Here is a 23,349-nt window from a genome sequence, read left to right as displayed (position 1 = left end):
AGATGGTTTAATGATGAAGCAGGACCACATGTGTTCTGGGCAGCTGACTCCATGGAGTCAAGAATGAGAGTGTTTTTATACCCTCTCTTGGGCTTTGCACTTGAGCTTCCTGTTCCTGTGCAAAAGCATGTATTCTACTGGCTGTTGTCAGACTCCCGTGGGGTTATGTAGGGGTCATAGCTGGCTCTATAGGCAAAGTACGAATCCTAGTTGTTTCAGCTAAGTTTGGTTGAAGTTTGTGAGGGTGAAGCAATGAAGGGGCTTGTGTTCTGAAAGGGTGTTGGGTAATTCCTATTGTGGTTTAATGGCTTTTTCCTGTGTTGGATTTTGAGGGATGGCTACTTGCTTATGAATAGAGCTATCTAGATACTTGTCTTCTTTCAATAAGCTCTTTATTTCTTAAGTGCTGACATCTGCAGTGGGCTACTAAAAAAAAGGTGGGGGGCTGCTTTCTGCCTCCAAGAGCATGTTTCTCTATTTCTCCCTTTGGGAAATATAATAATCTGCCTTTTTAATATTTTCCAAAATATGTCATTCTTCTAGGAGGGGGGAAGGGCTTCCCACAGCTTCATATTGTTCAATAAATCCCTGATTAACTACAATTGTTTAGCAGAGCAATTGAACACTAAAGAGGTTGAGAACTTATTAGGTCCTGATCTAAGTGGATTTTATATCCTGATTGTTCTGGACTGGCTTTTACCGGTGTTAAATAGATTCTTTTATACCTCTTTTCCACAAGATGCTGAATAATGTTTAAAACAGCGTTGCTCTTTTTCTCTTACCTATGCATTCCACTAAGGGGTGTGTGCTCTTTGGCCACGTTAACATCCAAGAGTCGGAATTGGCCTAGAAATGAAACGCTGGCAAGGTTACCCACTCTTTTTATAGCTTGCCCTTGATTTTGTGCTGTGGTCCTGCCACCGGCGTTAATATTTCCACAGGCCCATTCCTTCTCCTGCCTTCTAAATTTCCACCAGAAAAGTTTGGGCTAATGCAGGCAGTCCTCGACTTACAACAGTTCCATTCAGTGACCGTTGAAAGTTAACAATGGCCACTGAAAAAATGTGACTTGGGCCCATCTATGGAGATTCTCCGTCCTGCAGGTGATGGTTGTTCCAAAGCTGCATTTTCCAAGAGGCAACTGGACTTTCTTTGTTTTTCTTTTGAAGACGTTTTGCTTCTCGTCCAAGAAGCTTCTTCAGCTCTGAGTGGATGGTGAGGAATGGAAGGATTGATATTCCTTGAAGACAGCTGGACATTTGCATTTTGCAATATAAATCCTTCCGTTCCCCACCATCCAGTCACTGAAGGAGCTTCTTGGATGAGAAGCAAAACATCTTCAAAGAAAAAACAAGACAATCCAGTTGCCTCTTGGAAAAGCACCTTTAGGACAACTGTGACCTGGAGGACTGAGAATACAGACTTTTAGCTATGCAATTTGGGATGGACACCCTTGGAATGGTGTGGGAGTAGGAACGGATTTCCAGAGGAAAAAATTGCAGACTACAGGAACCATTTGCACCACTCAGAGGACACAGACAAACCTCCAAGTGGCCTCAAGGACCCACCAAAAGGATGCAAATGACCAGCTGTGTGCAAGGAGTATAAATCCTTCCGTTCCCCACTATCCAGTCAGAGCTGAAGAAGCTTCTTGGGTGAGAAGGGAAATGACTTCAAAAGGGAAAAAAACAGAAAGTCCAGCTGTCTCTTAAAATAAAAGCACTTTTGGGATGAGTTCGGGCTGTTTTTCACACTTAGGATCTTTGTAGCATCCCCATACTCATGTGATCAGAATTCAGAATATGTCAGTGTGAGCGAACACCTTACGAACACGCTGTAAGGAGTGGAAATACGTTTTTAATTGTGAAAATATGATCAATAAAGATTAAAAAAAAAAAGAATTCAGATGCTTGGCGCCTGACTCATACTTACGACGGTTGCTGTGTCCCCAAGGTTACCTGATGCCCTTTTGCGACCTTTCGACAAGCAAAATCCATGGGGAAGCCAGATTCACTTAATAACAGTGGCAGGAAAGGTGGCAAAATGCGGCAAAACTCACTTAACAATTGTCTCGTTTAGCCACAGAAATTTTGGGCTCAGTTGTGGTTGTAGTCAAGGGTCTCTCTGGGATGGAATGTAGCAGGGAATTTCACGATAAATGTAAGGTGCAGTTCCTACCCAATACATTGAACGGACTGAAATATATCCCCTTGTGAAGAAAACCGACAGTGCGTGAGAGTTTCACCTAGCCAAACAAAAAAGGCGAGTAAAGTGGTAGTTAGGACAGTCAGATTCATTTATGCATTAATCTAATTTGCATTGCCGCCCATCTCACCTTAAGTGATGTTGGACGACACACAGCAATTAGGATAAAAACCACAGACACAAAACACACCATCATAAAAATATATAAAAGTCTTATCTTGATTTATTATCATTAAGGATCTAAATATTCTTTTGGGCTGCGTTATTCCTGAAATTTCCCCTGGAATAATAAATAGTTGCCATGCAATACTATTATACGTATTACTAACGGGATAACCGTGCTTCGCTGCGAAAGTATGTGAACGGGCTTAGTTTTTGGGGAGGAAAATAAGGGGAGAAAATTCTGCCTCTGCCTACCAGCATCCATCAGTATTCATCTGGCTAGTGTCTTGTCAGTGTGTGAGAGAGTTGAGGGCTGTTTGGAAACTGAAACAGTATTGGCTGTGTGAGCAAGGAGACAGCAAGGAGCTTGGTGTGGCTTAGCTCAACTGTTCTGTACTAAAGCTGGTTGCTGCTTTGAAACTGAAACTCCTCTGCTTGTGCTTTGCATTTGGAAGAGATTTCTTTTCAGGTGGGGAGGGAGAGTAAAACTCCTTAGCATCAGAGCGTGTTAATAATAATAATATAGAAAATACTAATGCTCTGAGGATCATTTCGAAAAATCCTTTCTTAGTGAGCACTTAGAAGCCAAGAGAAACATACGTGCCAAATTTCAAGTTTGTAGGCTTTATGTTTCTGGAGATTTTGTGATGATGCGCGAGTTTTATATATATACTAGATTTTACATTACTATTATTTTATAATAGGTGTATATAACCATTTTGGGGGTGGGGCAAGGCAGGAATTATACTTGGCTGTTGAACGGGGTGATACATCCTCCCTTCAAACTGCCACGGTCCCTAATCTAAGTTTGATTTAGTTTAAATTAAATTACAGTGAGGGCTGTTCCCTAAATTCACATTCATTCAGTGGAAAACGTTTTGAGCGCTGTTGAGACTCCTGGTTTACACAAAGGTCTCGGTTCTTTTCTAAATGGTTCACTAACAATTGCAGCCATTATGCCTTTTTTTTAAACAAGTTTGCCTGGAGTAAGCTTAAGAAAATAGACATTTTAATTTCATCTGCCAAGGCTATGTTTGTGCAAACGCTTGGGTTAACTTCTCTCCACCCTGTAAAACAACTCTGTTTGCAAGGATTCCGGATAGTTTCTGAAAGCAAAGTCCCAAAACGGGCCTTAAGCTTTTAAGACGCTGGGAATGCCTGATCCCTTTTTAATAAGATTATTGCAATGCGCTCGTTGTATGGTGGGGATGTGCCTGAAGAGCCTTTGGAAGCTTCAACGGGGGGCAAAATGCAGAGAGTCACAAATGATGTGGGATATTCGGCACATGTTACCCCACTAATGCGTGAAAGCTGCATTGGCTACCGGTGTGTTTCTGGGTGCAATTCTGGGTGCTGGTTTTCACCTTTTAAAAGCCCTCTGTGCCTTGGGACCAGGTTATCTGAAGGATTATCAAGTCAAAGCAAGTATCTCTATTACGGTCTTAGAGCAGCCTTTACAATCCAAGAATGCAGTAAAAGGAGAGATATGTAAATAGCAGCTATTAGGAAAGGGAAAAATAATAACAACGGGCAGTAAAATAGCATATATAATTAAATGTTTTTGTGCAGTTTTGCAACTTGGTAAAAATATTTGACCCCCTGGTATGTGGCGCAGTGGTTAGAGTGCAGTACTGCAGGCTACTTCTGCTGACTGCCGGCTGACCACAATTTGGCAGTTCGAATCTCACCTCTTGTTGAGGGAAGAAGCTGACTCTATAAACTGCTTAGAGAGGGCTGTAAAAGCACTGTGAAGTGGTATATAAGTCTACGTGCTATTGTTATTTTCTTTCCTTCCTTCCTTCCTTCCTTCCTTCCTTCCTTCCTTCCTTCCTTCCTTCCTTCCTTCCTTCCTTCCTCCCTCCCTCCCTCCCTCCTGAAAATTCTATCTAAATTGCAATTTATTCTGTCTAAATTGCAAATTCCTTCTATGGAAATTTCTATGGGAATTGCAAATAATATATACTGCTCAAAAAAATAAAGGGAACACAAAAATAAGGCATCCTAGATCTGAATGAATGAAATATTCTTATTAAATACTTTGTTCATTACATAGTTGAATGTGCTGACAACAAAATCACACAAAAATTATCAGTGGAAATCAAATTTAGCAACCCATGGAGGTCTGGATTTGGAGTTACACTCAAAATTAAAGTGGAAAAAAACACTACAGGCTGATCCAACTGTGATGTGATGTCCTTAAAACAAGTCAAAATGAGGCTCAGTAGTGTGTGTGGCCTCCACGTGCCTGTATGACCTCCCTACAATGCCTGGGCTTGTTCCTGATGAGGTGGCAGATGGTCTCCTGAGGGATCTCCTCCCACACCTGGACTAAAGCATCCCCCAACTCCTGGACAGTCTGTGGTGCAACGTGGCGTTAGTGGATGGAGCGAGACATGTTGTCCCAGATGTGCTCAATTGGATTCAGGTCTGGGGAACGGGCGGGCCAGTCCATAGCATCAATGCCTTTGTCTTGCAGGAACTGCTGATGTACTCCAGCCACATGAGGTCTAGCATTGTCGTGCATTAGGAGGAACCCAGGGCCAACCGCACCAGCATATGGTCTCACAAGGGGTCTGAGGATCTCGGTACCTAATGGCAGTCAGGCTACCTCTGGCGAGCACATGGAGGGCTGTGCAGCCCCCTAAAGAAATGCTACCCCACGCCATTACTGACCCACTGCCAAAGCGGTCATGCTGGTGGATGTTGCAGGCAGCAGAACGTTCTCCACGGCGTCTCCAGACCCTGTCACGACTGTCACATGTGCTCAGTGTGAACCTGCTTCCATCTGTGAAGAGCACAGGGCGCCAGTGGCAAATTTGCCAATCTTGGTGTTCTCTGGCAAATGCCAAACGTCCTGCACGGTGTTGGGCTGTAAGCATAACCCCCACCTGTGGACGTCGGGCCCTCATACCACCCTCACGGAGTCTGTTTCTGACCATTTGAGCAGCCACATGCACATTTGTGGCCCGCTGGAGGTCATTTTGCAGGGCTCTGGCAGTGCTCCTCCTGTCCCTCCCTGCACAAAGGTGGAGGTGGTGGTCCTGATGCTGGGTTGTTGCCCTCCTACGGCCTCCTCCACGTCTCCTGATGTACTGGCCTTTCTCCTGGTAGCGCCTCCATGCTCTGGACACTACACTGACAGACACAGCAAACCTTCTTGCCACAGCTCACATTGATGTGCCATCCTGGATGAGCTGCACTACCTGAGCCACTTGTGTGGGTTGTAGACTCCGTCTAATGCTGCCACTAGAGTGAAAGCACCGCCAGCATTCAAAAGTGGCCAAACCATCAGCCAGAAAGCATAGGAACTGAGAAGTGGTCTGTAGTCACCCCCTGCAGAACCACTCCTATATTGGGGATGTCTTGCTACCTGCCTCTGCTTTCCACCTGTTGTCTATTCCATTTGCACAACAGCATGTGAAATTGATTGTCAATCAGTGTTGCTACCTAAGTGGACAGTTTGATTTCACAGAAGTGTGATTGACTTGGAGTTACATTGTGTTGTTTAAGTGTTCCCTTTATTTTTTTGAGCAGTGTATATTTTTTAAGTTTACAGCCTTTCCCATGAAGTGCTTCCTTTTGGGCTGTAATCCAGATCTGCTGTGGGTCATACTCAAGAAATGACTAACGTTTGCAACCTGTCAGCAGAAATCTCTATTGATTCTGGCTATGATCCTGCCAAATGGAGTCTAGAAATGCAGAACTTTTATAGGTCACAGCAATGGGATTGGCAAAGAGAACTCATTTGCCAACAGATGCATGCGTTTCCTATTTACTTAGGAGCAAAACGCAGTTTCAGCACAATTCAGTTGTGACCTTCTGTTTACCTGAATTGATCCAAGGCTTAGGGCAGGCTGTTGGCTTCATTTGCCAGATAAGCTATTCTCAACCTTGGCAACTGCAGGATGCGTGGACTTCAACTCCCAGAATTCCCAGTGCTGGCGGAGGAATTGTGGAAGTTGAAGTCCACACATCCGAGAGTTGCCAAGGCTGAGAAAAACGAAGCAGTCGTCTTGGACCCGTTTAATATTTGGATAGGAAACTATTTGACAATCCATGGGTTTAGACTAGAGTAGTATTTTGTAAAAAAAAAAAAAATCCAGTCTAAAGTTTGAGGGAGCAATAATAGCTGGATGCCCACAGTCACAAGAATTGATCTTAATATAGAAGAGATTTTCCTTTCTGAGTTTTTAAAGTATTTTCGATGGAATGTATAGGTATAGCAGTTTACTGGTATGTGTAGCTGTCTCCCAAGGGACAGCATGAAGGGTATTTATATGTATAGTATTCAGCCTTGTTGGGTATTTTCCCACGTCATTATAGTTGTGCTTTTAAAGTTGTAGCAACGTTTCGGCAGAATCTCATCTGCCATCATCAGGCTTCTGTATTGTGGCTCTACACAGACGAACACAATACAGAAGCCTGATGATGGCAGATGAGATTCTGCCAAACGTGCTACAAGTTTAAAAGCACAACTATAATGACGGGAAAATACTCCGAACAAAGCGGAATACCATACATGTAAGTACCCGCGAAAACTTAAGAAAACACACACACACACACACACACACACACACACAGTACATACATACTTATGTACATACATGCAATATCTATCTGCCTGTCTGCCTACCTACCTACCATCTATTATCTATCTATCCATCTATTATATTATCTATCTATTATCTATATCCATCCATCCATCTATCTATCATCTAGTATCTGTTATCTATCTATCTCCATCTATATATCTATATCTATCAACAGACAGGCAAACGGAAGACTGTATGTATATTTGTGTGTGTGTGTGTGTGTGTGTGTGTGTGTGTGTTTGTGCTGAAAATGCCTGCAGAGATGGATATATTTGACTGACAAACTGGACAATAAACCAGCCAGCCAGATTTTGCCCTTACCTCTTAGAGAAAGTACATTTGTTTTAAAAGTGAGTCTTGCCTATTTTTTCCTTCGTATACTAAACAGGACCGTCTTCTCACCAAATTGTCTGTGTGTTTTTCCAGGCGTTTTAAAAGCAATGCAGAATAAGAAAGGAAACCATGTCCTTGGTTTCGAATGGCTTTTAAGTAGGTTTCTAAATTGCATGCCAGAATTTGGTGAGGAATGCCATCAACAGCAGGAAAACTAGATAATGGACAGCAAGATGAAGGAGAAGGAGAAGGCAGAACCTGAGAGTGGAGTCAAGAGAGGAATCAGCCTAGAATTGTTACGTTCCCTACAAGCGGTCCAAGTCCAACCCTTCCTGAATTTCGTTAGCCTTTATCTAGCACCAATTTAGTGCTGACTGTTAATGGATTAGATTCTTGTGTATAAGAACGAGCAATAAATCAGATTAACTAAAAGAGCCGTGGCGATGCCGTGGTTAGAATGCAGTATTGCAGGCTAACTCTAACGACTGCCAGCAGTTCGATTCTGACTCAGATTGACTCAGCCTTGCTGTCAGCATTCCAGGGAACATCCATTCCTGTCAGAAACTCCAAGACAAGCATAATCTCAAAAGTACTTTTATTAGAATAGCACCTGGCACATTCTGTGGAATTCCGAAACTAAAAGTTTCCCCGGACTTCCCACAATGTCCCAACCTACAAACCATCGCCTTTTTACTCATCATCATATCACATGAACCAATCCCAAAGTAAGTTCCAATTCTTTCTGCGTCACACTCTTTGACCTTGAACCATCAAAAGAATTCTATTTTGTCTACTAAGAGCTACTCAATTAATACCACCACCCCTCCCACTTTCTCAAGCTATGTGGCAGCGATGAATCATGATTCCATAGTTGCATCTTTCCGAGGTTGGTAAAATGAGCACCCAAATTGTTGGGTGTCAACATTTGTAAACCTCTTAAGAGAGGGCTATGGCTATTAAGTAGAACTTACTGTGTGGTCCTGATTCTTCACACCTGACACAAGACCCCGAAACAGCTCTCTATCTTCGTTATGACTTAAGTTATAAAGTTATTTTAAACTTAGAGTAAATAATAATTGTGCTTCTGATACTAGTTTTTAGAAATTCTCTAGTTTTGGCCTAATTACATGGATCTTACCTGTAACTTTTGTCCCAGCGCCGTATAGAGAGCAAGTATTTTTCCAAGACATTTTCTCTGCTTGATTTGTGTAAGGAAAGCCTTGTGTGTTTTTGGTGGTGGTGGGTGTCTTTCTGAATTGCCACAGGTACCAGTTTCAAGATACTTTGCAAACGGAACGATGCAGGGGAGGGGGCGGAATCCATAAAACATAATCCAAGCCAACAAAAATGGTTAAGAAAGCAAAACTTTAATAAGACTCTGGGACAACAACACATGTAGTCCTTGATTTAAAACAGTTCATTTAGTGACCATACAAAGTTACAATGGCACTGAAAAACATGACTTACGACCATGACTTTTCCTTTCCTTTCCTTTCTTCTTTTATTTTCTTTCCTTTCCTTTCTTTTCCTTTCCTTTCCTTCTTTCCTTTCCTTTCTTCTTTCCTTTCCTTTCTTCTTTCCTTTCCTTTCCTTTCTTCTTTCCTTTCTTTCTTTCCTTTCCTTTCCTTTCCTTTCCTTCCTTTCCTTCTTCCTTTCCTTTCCTTTCCTTTCCTTTCCTTTCCTTTCCTTTCCTTTCCTTTCCTTTCCTTTCCTTCCCCTTCCTTCCTTCCTTCCTTCCTTCCTTCCTTCCTCCCTCCCTCCCTCCCTCCCTCCCTCCCTCCCTTCCCTTCCTTTCTCTCATCTTTCTTTCTTTCGCTTTGGAGAACAACTTGACTGCCTTCTCTATGGCAGCCCCTGTGAAATATTGGAAGACTGCTCTCCTTTCTCCCCTGGTCCTTCTCTTCCCTAGACTAGCCAGGCCCAGTTCCTGCAACCGTTCTTCATAAGTTTTAGCCTCCAGTCCCCTAATCATGCTTGGCAGCTGGTTCTTACTTATGACCGTTGCTATGTCCCTACTTATGACCGTTGCTATGTCCCTACTTATGACCGTTGCTATGTCCCAAGGTTATGTGATCCACCGTTTGCGACCATCTGATGAGGAAAGTCAACTGGGAAGCCAGATTCACTTAAGAAATGGGCTACTCACTTATCAACAGAAGTGATTCACTTAACAATGGTGGCAAGAGAGGTCGTAAAATGGAACAAAACTCACTTAACCAATGTTTCACTTAACAATGGAAATTTGGGGGGTCAATTGTGGTTGTAATCCGAGGACTACCTGTGTGTGTTTCAGCCTTCTGTAGCTTTGTTCCACTTCGGAAGCTGCTGGTAAGAATGACAAGGTACCAACACAATTGGTCAATGCATCTCAAACAGTTGGATTAGTTTGGAGGTTGGTTATCTTTAAGGTTAAAGCCCATGTTGACTTTAAGGAATTGGCCTCGTGGAGATCAACATGGATTGCTTAATCAATAGGGGACAAGGACTGCTTAGCCCAGGGGGGGAAAAAAACTACCAAGAGAGGTCAACATGCCCTCTGTGCTTGGAATATTACGAAACATGCATCCAGAGCAACCTTTGTAGACACAGGTTCTCCTGTTTAACTTCCATGTCCTTCCCGATGAGTAAATCTTCTATAAAGTGCTCCTTTTAAGTGACATCTTATTTTCAGTTCCTGCCACCGAGATTCTTTGTTCGTGGTCTGGGGTATGTTCTCTTTTTAATGTTCGCTTTGCATTACGAATGGTAAGCAGTGGTTAGGCTACAAGGAACCAAAATGTAAATTACACGTTGTGGCCATTCAGTCGAATAGAAAAACCTCACCCCTCTTCATTGAACAAGTCCTGATGGCCCTTTTGATTCTTTTCAGGTAGAACTGCTGCTGTAGATTTCTTTCTCTCTCGGCAGAATTTGGAGAGATTCTTAATTCTCTGTAACTGTTGTGTTTTGAACGGCTTTCTGGAATTTTTGCTGAGCTGGGTAAGTCACTTCAATGTTGCCTGGATATTTGTTGACCTTGTGCGATTTTGATAGCAAACTGGCCAACCTTCTACTGCTAGAGCCAGAGGTCTCCAAACTTGGCAACTTTTAAGACTTGTGGACTTCAACTTCCAGAATTCTGGGAGTTGAAGTCCACAAGTCTTAAAAGTTGCCAAGTTTGGGGACCCCTGTGCTAGAGTGAAATCTCAAGCTAGCTTCATTAGCTCGAGATCATGCTAGTGTCATGCAATGAACAGGGTAGCAGTCAAAATGGAAAACCGTAATGGATTTGTACAATTTGAAATCTAAGTTTAAGGTTGCAAATAATCTAGGACGGGAAGTCACAGCCAGCCTTGGATATAGTCTTAAATAAACTGAACAAGGCTGGATCTGGTGAATGCTTGGTTGGGAGGTTACCCTGAAGAACTATAAAACATTGTGATCTTTTAATTCCTCTGAAGTATTAATGTTTATGCATTAAACAGTTTGAGCATATTAACATCAATTGCCTATTTAGTAACAGATTTAGTTCATTTTATGTACAATGCTTGAACCATGCCATGTGAATTAAACCATGCTATGAAATTTACTGAGATTTCTGTCTTACATAAGTTTGCTTGTTCAACTTTTTTCTTTTTTGGACTGATGGAAGAGGGAACAAAACTCTTTCAGATACTAATAATGTTAATATTTCTTCTTTTAAAAAAAAAACGTAACAGTTTAATGAAACACATCCTGCAGAATCAAGCGTTCATTAATTTGTGGGTAATAAAAGAAGGGTTTGAGTCTTCCATAAAATCCTAAACCTGCCTTCTTTAATATCAGACCTGAGTGCCTTGTATAGATATTGGCTGGTTAGGCGTTCTGAAGGGTTCGGTGTTGGGAAAATTTTGTCCCAAGTTCTTCTCATTCAGAAGCTCCATTACTTGGCTCAGGTTGTAGGTTTTGCACCAAATCGGAACTTCTTGGAAAATTGCCTCTTCCGTATCCATTGGGCAACCCAATCAATCTTCACTTTGTCTATGGAGATTCTTAATCTCCAGATCATGGATGTCCCAAAGGTTGTTATTTTACTTTTTTGGTTTTTCAGTTAAAACTGAAGAAGCTGCTTGGATGGGAAGTGAAACATTTTCAAAGAAAAACCCCCAAGAAAGTCCACTTGTCTTTTGGAAAAGCACCTTTGGGATATCTTCAGTTTGATTTCCTTCTTTGTGTTTAAGGAAATAACGCTCGTTGCTCCATTTTGTCTTCTTGGGGAATGGCGAGGGGTAACTTAGCAGAACAATTTCATGTTAATAAATGCAATCTGTGCATTCAGTGGTTACAGATACAGATAATCAGAGTAGGAAGGGACCTTGTAGGTCATCTAGTCCAACCCCCCGCCCAAGTGGGAGACCCTACACCATTTCTGACAAATGGCAGTCCAATCTCTTCTTGAAAGTCTCAAGTGATGGCACTCCCACAACTTCCGAGGGCAAGCTGTTCCATTGGTTGATTGTTCTCACTGTCAGAAAGTTTCTCCTTGTTTCCAGGTTAAATCTCTCCTTGTTCAGTTTCCATCCATTATTCCTTATCTGGCCTACAGGCACTTTAGAAAATAGCTTGATCCCTCCCTCCCTGTGGCAGCCCCTCAAATATTGGAAGACTGCTATCCTGTCTCCCCTGGTCCTTCTCTTTCAATTTGTGTGGTACTTTCCTTCTGTCTGCTGCAGGGGTCTTCAAACTTGGCAACTTTAAGTCTTGTGGACTTCAACTCCTAGAAGTCTTCATCCAGCAACTTATGGGTGTTGAAGTCCATGAGTCTTAAAGTTGCCAAGTTTGGAGACCCCTGGTCTACTGCTTTCTGGAGTGTCCAACATGGTTGAACAGCCTTAGAGGACATTCTTCAGAATGTTCTTTGTTTTAAAAAAATAAACCAACTTTATTAAGTTTCCAAGAAAGTTAAATACCAAATATTAAACAAAAGAAAAGATTTTTAAAAGGGAGGGGAATCAGACTGGAAAGTGACAGGGGAAAGTGAAAAGGAACAGGGAAACCTGACTTCTGACTTCCTTCAGTATGCGTATATAATAAGACTTCTTCAGTGTTTTTCGATATTGATATAAGCTCTTTTGAAAAGTGGCTACAGCAAAAAACATCAGCCTGCGCCTGTTTAGTGATAATGAAAGCTGTTTGGGTTCAGGTATTCTATTTTTCTTTGTCTTTAGTTTGTTACTGCTCCTGTTGTGGGAAAGTGTTGCATTTTTTGTAACTTGTGAAAATATATAAAGCAAGACACCTTCTGATTCAGGTGTTGTTTTGCCTCTGTTGTTCTTGTTGTGCCATATCCGTCATCAGATGTTGGCGATTCTATTTTTATCAACAGCCGCATGAAAAAATGCTGCTCAGTTTTGTCCAACCTAGTTCCTTAGATTTTGAAGCCATGATGTCCTTCTTCTACCTGGACCTCATTTGCCTTCAATCTTTTCCTGGAGGATTAAGTGCAGGATGCTGTATTTTTTCCCCGGTGTCGCATCCCATGTCTGAAATTGCCTCTATTAACCAAGCAAAGGTGTTTGGAAAAGCTGGAGGGTCAAAATATGAGCTCAGCAGCCATTGGAATTGGAATAGTCTTTATTGGCCAGGTGTGATCGGACACACAAAGAATTTGCCTCTGCGCACAAGCTCTCAGCGTACATACAAACAACGAAGTGATAAGTCACAGATACTGGGATGACCCAGGGCGTGGCACAAAAGCAACACCAAAGTAGGTAAAGTCCCTTTAATACCTCCAACTTGGTCCCCATTGTCCAGTTATCATCGGCTGGAGAAAAAAAACTCTCTCAAGAACAGTTGTTCAAAGGGAAGAAATTCAGTCTGAACCCAAAGTACTTATAAATTATAAATAAAAACCAACACAAACCACAGCTGCAGCAATTAACGAGACAGGGCAGGATAAGGAATTGCAGACTTCCAAAAGATAATGAAACACACACAGTTGGGAGGACGCCAGAACCCAGATAAGACTTGACAAACCAAAATAATTCACACTTTGCTTCCAGCAAGGTGCTATGCGCAAACGCCCTTTTGAAATCCTGTTTTCCCAGCTGCAGTTAATGAAGGGAATCAGGGCCCTTTTCTCCCCCATAACTCATGTTGCTCCCTTCTCTGTTCCTCCCTGCATGCCCTAGGATGAAGAAGGGATGGGCCTGGGTCTTCCTCTGAAGGCCCAGCCGGACTGTGCCCTTCCCCAGTTTCTTCCACAGCCACAGGAGCCACACTTCCACTCCCTTTCAGTTGTTCGACCTCCCCCTTGGAATCAGATTCCAACAGGGGCATGACAGATACAGTCATAATTCATAAAAGTGATAAATCATGAGATAGTAATAGGAGAAAGTAGTAGGAAAGTTGAGAAGATGAGAAGGATAATAGCTATATAGCCCTACTACATGAATAAATATCTTTAGGCCTAAGACAGTGCTGTGGAAATGAGGTGTTTAACAGAATGATAGTATTTGGTGGGGGGATTCTCTTTGCGTCTAGTTTTTAGGCATGCAATGTTCTGTAACGACATCTTGACAGGAGAAGTTGAAGCAGTTTATGTCCACATTTACAGATAATCACAGTTGGAAGGGACTTTGTGGGTCATTGTTGTGGTTCACTGGCGGCAGATGCAGATGGCAGAGGTGTTGGAGAGCGAGGGCTCAGATGAGGGGCCTGCGTGTGATGCAGGGATGGGGCCAGGACCATCAGGGAGTGGAGTGCTGCCTTTGGAGATTGTGGAGGCTGGCAGCAGTGAGGAAGAGTTCCCTGAGGAGCCTGTGCCCAGTGCACGTGCACGCAGGGCTGCTCGAAGGAAAGAGCAGCTGCAGCAGCACGGGTGACTCGGGAGTAAGGCTGCAAGGTAATGGCCCCTCCCTTAAGAGATAAAAGCCAGCTGAGAACCCAGAGTTCTTTGCAGGAAGCAAAGAAGTTTTTTCACTCAGGCCTTGTGGATGTTCGGACTCTCTTAGTTTGTGTTTGGAGACTCTTTGTGTTTGAAATACTTCTTGGCAACTTTATCTAGTGTTCCTGGCAGCCTTGCACAACCTTGACAAGGCTCCTTCTTATCAGAGACACAAACAGCCTTTTAACTGGGAAGGAACGGAATTTGTAAAGAATCATTAAAAGGTTTTGCTGTTACCTCTGTCTGGTGTTTGTTTCCTTGGAGCAAGGTTTGGGTCAGAACAGTCATCTAGTCCAACCCCCCCGCTGCCTAAGCAGGAGACCCTACACCATTTCTGACCAATGGCAGTCCAATCTCTTCTTGAAATGTGAGGGGCCTGTAGATCTTTTGTTAACCCTCTTTCTGGCTCTTGCAAGTACGCAGATCTTCAATGGAAGCAATTCCATTTGCTGGAATTGAGAATAGAGAAAGGGCTCTATTCTGATAGACAACTTCTGCTTATCCTTAGGTGTCCTAACTCTCCTATTCTTGAAAGCACCAGAGGGCAGGACAAGAATTCATGGGTGGAAGATCCTTAAAGACAGATCCAACCTAGAACTAAGGGGGAAAATATTTCTGACCGTGAGAAGAACAATTAATCAGTGGAACGGGAAGTTTTGGGTGCTCCAATACTAGAGGCCATCAAGAAGACATAGGATAGCCATTTGGAAATGGAGCTGGGAATCAGAATATTAGCTTCAGTGCAAGTCAGACCAAGATCACAGAGGGCCTTATCCTCTTCCATTGAAGAGGATAAGTTATAAGAAGTTATGTGCAAGTGGCCATCACACATAACAAAAATCCCTAATTTTGAGGTGTCTTCTTTTGGCAGAAACAACACAAGGATAAGGGGCAGGATTGCTGTCGAGTTAAGATCCGCATGGTTCTGCCCCGTATCTGGTCATCTGGAGCATTAAAAAGCATTGCAAACAGAAATGGATAGGATCGGTAGGCAGAATTTACAGCTGGAATAGAATTGAACAGTGGACGTCTTTCGCTTGGCGTGGACTTTTTGTGTGATGGCCTTAAAGCCCGCCTCGCTGGCTGGTGGGTCGCTGCCATTTCGAAGTAGCAAATGCTCCGGCTTAAATCTACAAGTTTTAGCCACCCAGGGTCACCTTGTAGGGGAGACCAGGGGTGGGGGGGCACAGCAATTTGATCAAATCAATAAAAGTGTAGATTTAATAGAATTTGAAACCGGCAATGCAAATGGGACAATATATGTGGGAGAATCTTATCTCTGCCCTTGGGAATGATGTGGCTGTCCCCCATTCTTCATTATAGCCCCCCAGTCAGAGGTGGGATTCAGCCGGTTCTGACCGGTTCTACAGAACCGGTAGCAGAAATATTGAGTAGTTTGGAGAACCGGCAAATCCCACCTCTGACTGGCCCCGCCAACCCCATCTATTCTCCGCCTCCCAAGTCCCAGCTGATTGGCTGGGTCTTTGGTTGCCCTGCACAGGAGAACGGAGCTGGAAAGCAGGTTAGTGGGGTGGGGCGGGAATGGGGATTCTGCAGTCTCCTTCCCCTGCCATACCCATCACACTACACCATGGCCACCAAGCCATTGCACAGCCACCAAGCCGCCACGCCCACAGAACCAGTAGTTAAAAAAAATTGAATCCCACTGTTAGGAATAACAAGGTTACCTAACATAGTTTGGGTAAAATAATATATATAAACTATGATAGTAAGTTTAAGTGTGTGTCACTTTAAACTGCAAAGCATGTAATTTTGGGTGCGGTTGTAAAACCGCCATAAGAGGGAGCAAGAGAACCTGCTGGATTGCTAACTATGCTGGATTGATGGTTTGCTAACTGCGTATTCCCTGCTGCTGAGTTTTTGAACGTCGAAGGAAGAAAGGAGGTTTGACTTCTTTATATCTCTACTGCGAGGATATATATTACTGGACTGATATTTGTAAGTTTACTAACCCCTTTTTCAACACTGGACTTTGCAACTGAATAATCCCCGAACGGACTGAACTAGTGAATGATATATGGACTGTTTGACTATGATAAAACTCTTACTGGAATAAACTATTTAACTAGCACAGTGTATCTGTTTTACTGAGTGTAAGCTACAAAAACGTTTATCTCACATATTTGCCTGCCTGTCTGACTGCCGTGCAAATTCTGCTAGGGTATATCCCTAACACCCACCACTGTCCCCAATGCTGGTTGCACTTGCTCTTTGTTCCCCTAAACAATCTCTGGGCACTCTCCATTGTCCAGGCGTCCCTTTGCTATACTATCTGCTGTCTTATTTTGAAAGAAGCAGGAATTATGGAATAAATACGGCTAGGAGCAGAGCAAGGGTTTCAAGGGGCCATGCTAATCCAAGGGCCTGGCTCTGTCTTTTCAGCTTTGAAACCATGTTTTGGAACAGAGGGTTCTGGAGACGGGCCCTGGTGCTGCAGCTGTACCTCCTGCTTCGGACTTCGCAGACGTGGGCTGGCACAGAAGCCTCGGCTCCCCCTCCCATCACAGCAGCCTCCTTCCTACAGGACCTTTTCCTCCGTTACGGTGAAGAGGACACGCTCAGCCTGCAGCAGTTGAAATCTCTGTTGGGACACCTGCATGTGGGCATCGAACGGCACAATGTCAGTCGCACGCAGCGGCAGCCGCCACATCACTGGAACATCTCCAAGGTAATCACCTCTGCTTTCCCATTAGAATAGAATAGAGTAGAATTAAGAATGAAAGAGTAGAGTAGAGTAGAGTAGAGTAGAGTAGAGTAGAGTAGAGTAGAGTAGAGTAGAATGAAAGAGAACTAAGAATGAAAGAATAGAATTAAGAATGAATAGAATAGAACAGAAATGAAAGAATAGAATAGAATAGAATTAAGAATGAAAGAATAGAATAGAATAGAATTAAGAATGAAAGAATAGAATAGAATGAAAGAGAACTAAGAATGAAAGAATAGAATTAAGAATGAACAGAATAGAACAGAAATGAAAGAATAGAATAGAATTAAGAATGAAAGAATAGAATAAAATAGATTTAGGAATGAAAGAATAGAATAGAATGAAAGAGAACTAAGAATGAAAGAATAGAATTAAGAATGAATAGAATAGAACAGAAATGAAAGAATAGAATAGAATAGAATTAAGAATGAAAGAATAGAATAGAATAGAATTAAGAATGAAAGAATAGAATAGAATAGAATGAAAGAGAACTAAGAATGAAAGAATAGAATTAAGAATGAATAGAATAGAACAGAAATGAAAGAATAGAATAGAATTAAGAATGAAAGAATGGAATTAAGAATGAATAGAATAGAACAGAAATGAAAGAATGGAATTAAGAATGAATAGAATAGAACAGAAATGAAATGAAAGAATGGAATTAAGAATGAATAGAACAGAAATGAAAGAATAGAATTAAGAATGAAAGAATAGAATAGAATTAAGAATGAAAGAATGGAATAGAATTAAGAATGAAAGAAGAGAATTAAGAATGAATAGAATAGAAATGAAAAAATAGAATAAAGAATGGAAGAATAGAACAGAATAGAGAATGAAAGAATAAAATAGAATAAACGTAGTCACTGAACCGGGAGTAACTCCAGTTGAATTCCACCCCTGCTTGAAGCCTGACGGACTTCAAGTTGCCAAGGTTGGAGACCCCTGGTCTGGATGACTCTCTCTCTCTCTCAGCCCAACTCAGTTCTGCACGTTGCTGTGGTGGGGAAAATGAGAGGTGGAAGGGGTATCAGACACATTGGCTTTCTTGAGTTGTTTAGAAAAATAATAAAGGCAGGATACAAAATACAAGTGGAACAGTTCTGGCGAGAACCTCCAATAACTTGGTGGCCGGGGGAAATGTGCATGTGTTTCCCCTGCCAGCTGAAGTCAGATCTGGCCTCTGACATGTTATTGTTCTAAAGATGCTCTTGAACCATTCCTTCAACAGACTAGTCCTGCCCATAAGGCCATAGACCAGGGGTGTCAAACTTGTGGCACCGCAGTGACGTCACTTGCCATATTGCGATTCCCCTCCCCTCCCTAAACTGGGCGTGGGCGTGGCCAGCGCGTGACGCATCCACGAGTTTGACATCCCTGCCATAGACTTGAAAACAGATGGCTCTCCTGATCAGTGGCATGGTGGTGCAGTGGTTAGAATGCAGTATTGCAGGCTGACTCTGCCCACAGCTAGGAAGTTCGATCCTGACCGACTCCCAAGTTGACTCAGCCTTCCATCCTTCCAAGGTGGGTAAAATGAGGACCCAGATTGTTGGGGACAAGAGGCTGACTCTGTAAATCGCTTCGAGAGGGCTGTGAAGCACTGTGAAGCGGTATATATAAGTCTTAAGTGCTACTGCTGTTGCTATCAATCTGATGATGGTAGTGTCATACTCCCAAGTCCCACGTTGTCACGAAGCAAACCCTGGCTCCTTTTGTGCATGAGTTGTGATGCAACACTCAATGTCCCAAAGTGACAGAGCCAATGGCTTGAAGCTGCTTTCAGCAAAACGACAAAAGCAGTCAATGTCTGGTCTCAAAGGCATTGCGCATAAAAGGAAGGAAGGAAGGAGACAAAAGGGGTGTTAGCCCTGGTTCAGGTCTTAAAAGCACAGATCTTTTTGATAACAGCCATCAAAAACTGTTAGCAGAGCCAGGTGTTTTCCCTCCACTGTTACATCCTGATAGAAGGAACCTTGCCTGGGTTCAAAACTGGAAGAATTATCTGTATATATAAAAGCGAAATACCCCTCACGCATCATCACAAACTCTCCAGAACCGTAAAGCCTACAAACTTGAAATTTGGCAGGTAGGTTCCTCTTGGCTTCTAGGTGCTCACTAAGAAAGGATTTTTCAAAATGACCATCAGAGCATTAGTATTTCCATTATTATTATTATTATTATTATTATTATTATTATTATTATTATTATTATTATTATCTGATGCTAAGGAATTCTACTCCCCCTCCCCACCTGAAAAGAAATCTGTTCCAAATGCAAAACACAAGCAGAGGAGTTTCAGTTTCAGAGCACCAAGCAGTTTTAGTACAGAACAGTTGAGCTAAGCCATGCCCAGGCTCCTTGCTGTCTCCTTGCTCACACAGCAAATACTGTTTCCATGTTTCAGTTTCCAAGCAGCCCTCAACTCTCTCACACACTGACAGGACACTAGCCAGGACACTACCGATGGATGCTGGTAGGCAGAGGCCGAATTTCCCCCCTCCCCGCCCTTATTTTCCTCCCCAAAATCTAAGCCAAACCACAGAGTTTTGTAGTGGAGCACGGGTATTGAGCCAGTATCCTAAAGTTTGCATGAATTCATAGAATATCAGAAACTGGGTGTAGGAGTTGCTTCTGAATGCCCGAGAGGAAGGGAGGGAGAAGATGCTGTTGCGGAGAAGTTAAGGAAAGGAGATTCGAGCCAGTGCATCACCTGTGTGTCTCAAGAAGCAGGACGAGACCCGCTGTGGAAATCTCAACCTTTTTGCCTTGCAGTGCTTCAGTTCTTCCGAACTCTTCGCCACCCACAATCTGAGTGAATCGTCCCATCTTGGGCGGAGGGAGTTCAAAGAATTCTGCCCGACTATCTTGCAGCAGCTGGAATCGAGGGCATGCCTGCCAGAGAACCTGGAGAAGGAGGAAGAGGAAGGGGCGAAGGAAGGGAAACCAAGCTCCACAGAAGGTGCGTGCATTCAAACCCGTTTTATCTTGCGCCTTCGTGGCATTGAAGTTTTAACGTTCCTCATGACCTTCTCAAGATGCTGAGGGAAGAACAGGGGTCCTAATCTGTTTTCCCTTTCCAGTTGCCACTGTACTATAAGACTTAGTCTTGTAATACAGAAGCTTCAAAGAAACAGAGGATTAAAAGTGGACGTACAAAGCTTTATTTTCTTTTCATTAAAAAAAAAAAAAGTGTATGTTGCTTTTTCCAAAACTGGCTTCCAGGAGAGAGTTCTCTGAACTCCTTGGCTGCAAAGATGGCGTGCTTTCCAATCACAGACCTACTTCAATTTACAAGCAAGTATCTGGGAACTTGGAGAGGCAGGGGTTGTTGAGTTCTAGTCCCACCTTACGTGTGAAAACTGGCTGGGTAACTTTGGGCCAGTCACCAGGAGATGGTGAGTTCTAGTTCCTCCTTAGGCAGAAAAGCTAGCTGGGTGACTTTGGGCCAATCACAAGGAGACGATGAGTTCTAGTTCCACTTTAGGCGTGAAAACTGGCTGGGTAACTTTGGGCCAGTCATCAGCAGATGGTGAGTTCATGCAAAATCCAGGTGCCTCTTTTGGTCCCTTAAATTCCAATTTTTCTAATGGAAATTTAGGGGTTTTAATGGGTGTTGTAGGTTTCTTATCCTCTTTGCAGGCTTAAACTACATTTTAATCCCTTCAATCTGCCCCACCAAAAACAGCAACAAAGGGACGTACAAAAATGTTGATCCCATCCTTTTGGTGGATTTGGGGAATGGGGGAATCTCTAAATAGGATGCTGAAGACGTTATGTACAAGATCTGAAATGATCTGAGCACGATTCCTCTCCTTTAGAGATGCCTGCAAGCAGGACAATTAGGCCCATAGTTAACAAACGCAGTTTTGACATATTTTATCCAAGTTCCTCTTTAAAAAAATAATTAACCCATATTGCTTTTTTTGGCGGTCACAGTGCCACGGAGGGTTTGTTTTGGCTATAAGCTAAGCAATCCACGCCAAACTTTTACTGATTGGCTTAACTTGGATGACATTGTGGTGAGGGCTTTTTCTCTTTCAAAACAGACGTCCAAATTTTCCATGAGAACTTTGTTTTTCAACATCAAGCTTTAGCCTCGTCATGTTACATGTCAACTCCCCTGCCTGGGTCTGATCTGTTGACACTGTTCATGGATTAAGTTTGAGTATAAAACGGAACAGCTCCCTCCACCCCCTGGAGGAAAAAAAATGCGGGGAATTAGCCAGCTGGTTGGAAGAGTTGCTCCTCAAAAACTTCCAAGTCAAAACTTGCAAAAGAACTTTTGAGGGATTAGGTTAGAGCAGGGGTCTGCAACCTTAAACACTCATTTGGACCCATTTCCCACAGAAAAAAAAACACCGGGAACCTCCAAACCTGGGTCGGCATGGCCAATTCAACATCACTCCCACCCAGTCACATGACCACGCCTACCCAGGTTTTGTGGCTCCCGGTGTTTTCCGTGGGAAATGGGTCTCTCTCCTTCCCTCTCATTTCTGTTTTTTTGTGTTTTACCTCCTCAGGTAAAACTTGAGGAGTGACTGGGAGGGAAGGGTGAAGGGCAGAGCCAGCCAGTGGTGGGATCACCCAACAGGGAGCCACAGCAGAGGGCCCAAAGAGCTGCATGCAGCTCCAGAGCCGCGGGTTGCCGATAGCCGGGTTAGAGCCTTAGACCTTTCCAACATCCCTTGTGTTTAAAGGCCCATTCCCAGTTTTCAAAATTATTTGGGTAAACGTGCCCTTCTTTCTTCTTGTTTACAGTGTGGGGTTTTGGTTTCCTCAGTGTGACACTGATTAACCTTGCCTCCCTCCTTGGAGTCTTCATCGTGCCCTGTACTGAGAAGGTCTTTTTCACACGAATCCTAACTTATTTCATCGCACTCTCCATCGGGACCCTGTTCTCTAACGCCCTGTTCCAGCTGATCCCAGAGGTGCAGTAAGAACAAACCCCCCACCTGCTCACAGGATGCCAACCCCATCACACCCACCAGTTTATCTTCTGGTACCCGATCGGCTGCTGAATTCTCAGTGGCTTTTGAAATTGGATTTTTCACCTCTTGGGGCCCAGGGAGGTTCCCTAAAAATAAAGGGAGGAATAAAAGCTCTGCTTCATGTGGTATGTCCAGGCGTGTGCATGATTTCTATGCCTGCACAGGGGACATGTTGGCCGCTTCATATGACAAAAATCTAAAAGGCAATGTTCAAGTCCCCTCTGGTTAGATAGCAATAGCACTTAGATTATGTACCACTTCACAGTGCTTTGCAGCCCTCTCTAAGCGGTTTATGGAGTCAGCCTCTTGCCCCCAACAATCTGCGTCCTCATTTTACTCACCTTGAAAAGGACGGAAGGATGAGTCAACCTTGAGCCGGTCAGGATTGAACTGCTGGCAGAGGAAGGAAGGAAGGAAGGAAGGAAGGGAGGGAGGGAGGGAGGAAGGAAGGAAAGAAGGAAGGAAGGAAGGAAGGAAGGAAGGAAGGAAGGAAGGAAGGAAGGAAGGAAGGAAGGACAATAGCAATAGCACTTATATACCACTTCACAGTGCTTCACAGCCCTTTCTAAGCTGTTTACAGAGTCAGCATAATTGCCCCCAACAATCTGGGTCCTCATTTTACCCACCTCAGAACGATGGAAGGCTTGAGCCTGGTGGGATTCGAACTGCCTAATTGCAGTCAGCCGGCAGTCAGCAGAAGTAGCCTGCGGTACACTAATATCTACAGTATATGAATCTTCTGAGAAAGGTCATCACTTAGATCTACGCTTGCTAGTTAAAAACCTTCAGTAATTCTTAGGGGCAATACCCACCTCAGGACGGAAGGCTGACTCAGCCTTGAGCCTGGTGAGACCCGAACTGCCAAACTACGTAGCTCTCCATTCCAGAAAAAAAAATACTGTGATTTTCATAGTGCATATTAAGAGTGGGAGGTTCTTGAAGGATTCTGCCTCTTAATAAGCTTTGACTATAAATGGAAGCTAGCTTGGTTGCATTTCCAAAGAGCATGATTATAAATGAGAGGCACATGGACTTAACTCCAGGTTTTTTTAGCACTGCAGTGTCTTTTTGGCCTGTTCAACAATGTAGGTGGGAAAACCACTTTGGCGGACCACCATAAAGGTCATTTGCTTTTGTAAAAGGAAGGACCAAACACCATGTTGGCACCAGTATATATGGGAGGACGTCCTTTTATCTTGACTTCTCGGGTTTCTTTATTGGTTCCTCTTCCAGTAATTGGTTTATTTTCATGAATGGAGGAGTTTTCTTGGGGCTGTGTGAGATGTAATCTTTAGTAAATTGTGGTTTTTGATTGTACGTTTTGGGGACGCCTTAAATATAGCCATGAACTCTAGTTGCAGGTTTTAAAGTCATAATTGTTTTCTGGCTCAACTTAGATAAACATGCATAGATAAACATGAGGTAAAAAATGAGAGTTTG

The 23,349-nt window shown here is 43.1% G+C and overlaps 1 protein-coding gene across 4 annotated transcripts in view; it reads left to right on the top strand.

The window, feature by feature from the left end:
- Nucleotides 1–23,349, top strand: part of SLC39A14 (solute carrier family 39 member 14) — a 55,876-nt gene that overhangs the window by 10,735 nt on the left and 21,792 nt on the right. Inside the window, exons 2-5 of one of the 4 annotated variants that reach the window (XM_087969640.1) lie at nt 10,162–10,271; nt 16,600–16,885; nt 19,694–19,880; nt 21,680–21,849. In XM_087969640.1, the coding sequence (XP_087825766.1) occupies nt 16,610–16,885; nt 19,694–19,880; nt 21,680–21,849 (633 nt within the window). In that variant the 5' untranslated portion in view covers nt 10,162–10,271; nt 16,600–16,609. The remainder of the gene's footprint in view (nt 1–10,161; nt 10,272–16,599; nt 16,886–19,693; nt 19,881–21,679; nt 21,850–23,349) is intronic. The other 3 variants (XM_087969639.1, XM_087969638.1, XM_087969637.1) reach the window with 3 other exon arrangements.

This window comes from Notechis scutatus, chromosome 7 (genome assembly GCF_049901735.1).
Source record: "Notechis scutatus isolate UNSWTSFEM ecotype Mainland chromosome 7, rNotScu1.2, whole genome shotgun sequence".
Taxonomy (NCBI): Eukaryota; Metazoa; Chordata; class Lepidosauria; order Squamata; family Elapidae; genus Notechis; species Notechis scutatus.
The sequence above is the reverse complement of the archived record's forward strand: the minus strand, read 5'-3'. Positions and strand labels throughout refer to the sequence as shown.